At 35.3% G+C, this 2,500-nt stretch overlaps 1 protein-coding gene across 1 annotated transcript in view; it reads left to right on the top strand.

The window, feature by feature from the left end:
• Window positions 1–2,500, top strand: part of LOC137626112 (polycystin-1-like) — a 195,669-nt gene that overhangs the window by 130,119 nt on the left and 63,050 nt on the right. Inside the window, exons 53-54 of the mRNA XM_068357188.1 lie at window positions 102–324; window positions 1,190–1,320. Of these exons, the coding sequence (XP_068213289.1) occupies window positions 102–324; window positions 1,190–1,320 (354 nt within the window). The remainder of the gene's footprint in view (window positions 1–101; window positions 325–1,189; window positions 1,321–2,500) is intronic.

Raw genomic sequence — 2,500 nt, 5'->3', positions numbered from 1 at the left:
TAGACAATATATATATAGTACATTTTAAATCAATATTTCCATAATCAATTCGATACTTAAATATTATCTTTTTTTTTTTTTTAAACGCTACGTAACTCCAGGAGCGGAGAAGACCAAAAGCAGAATAAGAAGAAAAAGAAGAAGATGACCCTTCCACCTTTCTTCAGATACCTTGCCTGGTTAATAGCTTTTGCCTGCATCGGAGGGTCCTGTTTCTTCCTGCTCATGTACGGGGTCATGTTTGGCAATTCGAAAGCTACCAAGTGGGTGCTGTCTCTAATAGTTTCGTTCTTCTCCTCCATCTTGTTCGTACAGCCTCTTAAGGTCAGTTCTCAAATACAGATTAAGTTTTAGTTTTTTTTTTTTAAATGAAGAATGGAAGGATATAGTTTTCGGCATGAAGAAATATTAAGCTCTTAACAATCATTTTATAATATACTGTGGATATTACAGTATTATATAAATCATAGTTTTTATATGACATATCTGTTTTTGACGTTGTTAATAGTTTATATAGGACATATCTGTTTTGACGTCGTTACTGTTTTTAGAATAATTTATTGTTAATTTATTTTCATCATTTACTTATTGCCTTATTTCCTATCCTCACTGGGCTATTTTTCCCCTATTGGAGCTCTTGGGCTTATAGCATCTTGCTTTTCCAACTAGGGTTGTAGCTTGGCTAGTAATAATAAGAATAAATTACAGCAAGGAGTCTTCAAAACCTCCTACATTACAGATTATGATCACTAGAAGTTTCGCTGTATATAAAGTTTCACTATTCTCAAAATAATCTAAATTCTAAGGAAATTTTGCTTCTATGAATATAGTTCTAACTCCTGAATTATTAACCAGCTAAAGCAAGCAAGGAAAAAAATGATTTTTGAGGTTACTATGTACACAATAACAATAGGAATTAAGAAAATAATAATGGAAGTAAATCCCATAATCATATTATTATAGATACTCCCTGATGCTTAAAACATATAATAAACTCATATACATACCCAGTTATTTTCAATAATAATGAAATAAATCCAATAAACTTCATAATGAATAAACAATCTTTGAGAATATTGTTTAAGTTCATATGATTGAAAATATCTAAGATGTACGATTAAGAAAAGCAAAATAATGAATTGAAAGCATAAAAGAATGAGATATATATGAAGAAATTTCTTGTTCTTAGATTTTCTTAATGGCATTTTTGGTGAGCGCCATCTTCAAATCCGGAGACCACGACGAAGATGACGCTGACGAAGACGAAGAAGATCCGAGACTTCTTCCTAATGAGAAGTGGATGCACGATGACACAGGTCAGTGGCCATCTTGTTTGTTAATTAACAAATTAAAGCACAAAATAACAGTTAACGTTCTATGTAATGGTGTTGAATTCAAGGCAAAGTAAGGATATTAACTTCTTTCATGTTCATCATCGTCAGCCGTTACTAGTTCATTATTAGTCCACTGCAGAACAAAGGCTTCAGACATGTCCTTCCACTCGCGTGTTCCTTGTTTTATATAATAGGTGAATTCCAGGTGGAATGAAGGATCTTGCCTTCTTTCATAGTCATCATCATCATCATCCGTTACTAGTCCACTGCAGAACAATGACCTCAAGCATGCCCTTCCACTTGCGTCTGTTTATGGTTTTCCTATGCTAGTTGATACCCGCAAGTTTTCTTAATTCGTCAATCCATCACCTTTTCCTTCATGGTATGTTTACAAATATATAGGTTTCACTGTTCGACAATCTGCTGAACTATGGTTCGAGACCGGCTCAACCCACATAGTTTCTTGTAGTGTGTGCAACCTAACTGTTCCTTGTGAGCTCAGGATGGAGGTGGGGGGGGGGGGGCGCAATAGTTTTACCTGCTGAGTCATCAGCAACCATCGTCATAGGATTCTCTACTTAGAGATCTGCTATACTGAGGTTCGAGACCGGCTTAAGCTCGATAGGTTTGTGTGGCGTTCGCAACCTTACCACTCTTGTGTGCTAAGGATGGGATGTTTAGGAAGCCTATAGATCGACCTGCTGAGTCATCAGCAACCATTGCCTGGCATTCCCTGGTCCTAGCTTGGATGGAGGAGGAGTTTAAATACTGATCATATGTATATATGGTCAGTCTATAGGGTATTTCCTACTAGGGCATGGCACTACCCCTTGCATCTGCCATTCATGAGTAACTTTTAAACCTTTAATCATATTCAAATCATCAATACCCTCCAATATGTTACGGAGTCATACTTTTCCTTTTTCGGATGATAGACTTAAAAAAAAAAAAAAAAAAAAAAAAAAAAAAAAAAAAAAAAAAAAAAAAAAGAGTAATAAACTCTGCTAGCCTGTCTAGACCACCTATTTACTTCCTGAATAGCCCAGGTTTCCATCTACACCCTTCTTACTCGATTATATTTTTGGTTCGCTAACTTCTCTTTCCCATTCTCATTACATGTCTAAACCATCTCAGTATTTTAGATCTGTATATTTTCCACTATACTA

The sequence above is a fragment of the Palaemon carinicauda genome, chromosome 33 (assembly GCF_036898095.1).
Source record: "Palaemon carinicauda isolate YSFRI2023 chromosome 33, ASM3689809v2, whole genome shotgun sequence".
Lineage (NCBI taxonomy): Eukaryota > Metazoa > Arthropoda > Malacostraca > Decapoda > Palaemonidae > Palaemon > Palaemon carinicauda.
The sequence above is the reverse complement of the archived record's forward strand: the minus strand, read 5'-3'. Positions and strand labels throughout refer to the sequence as shown.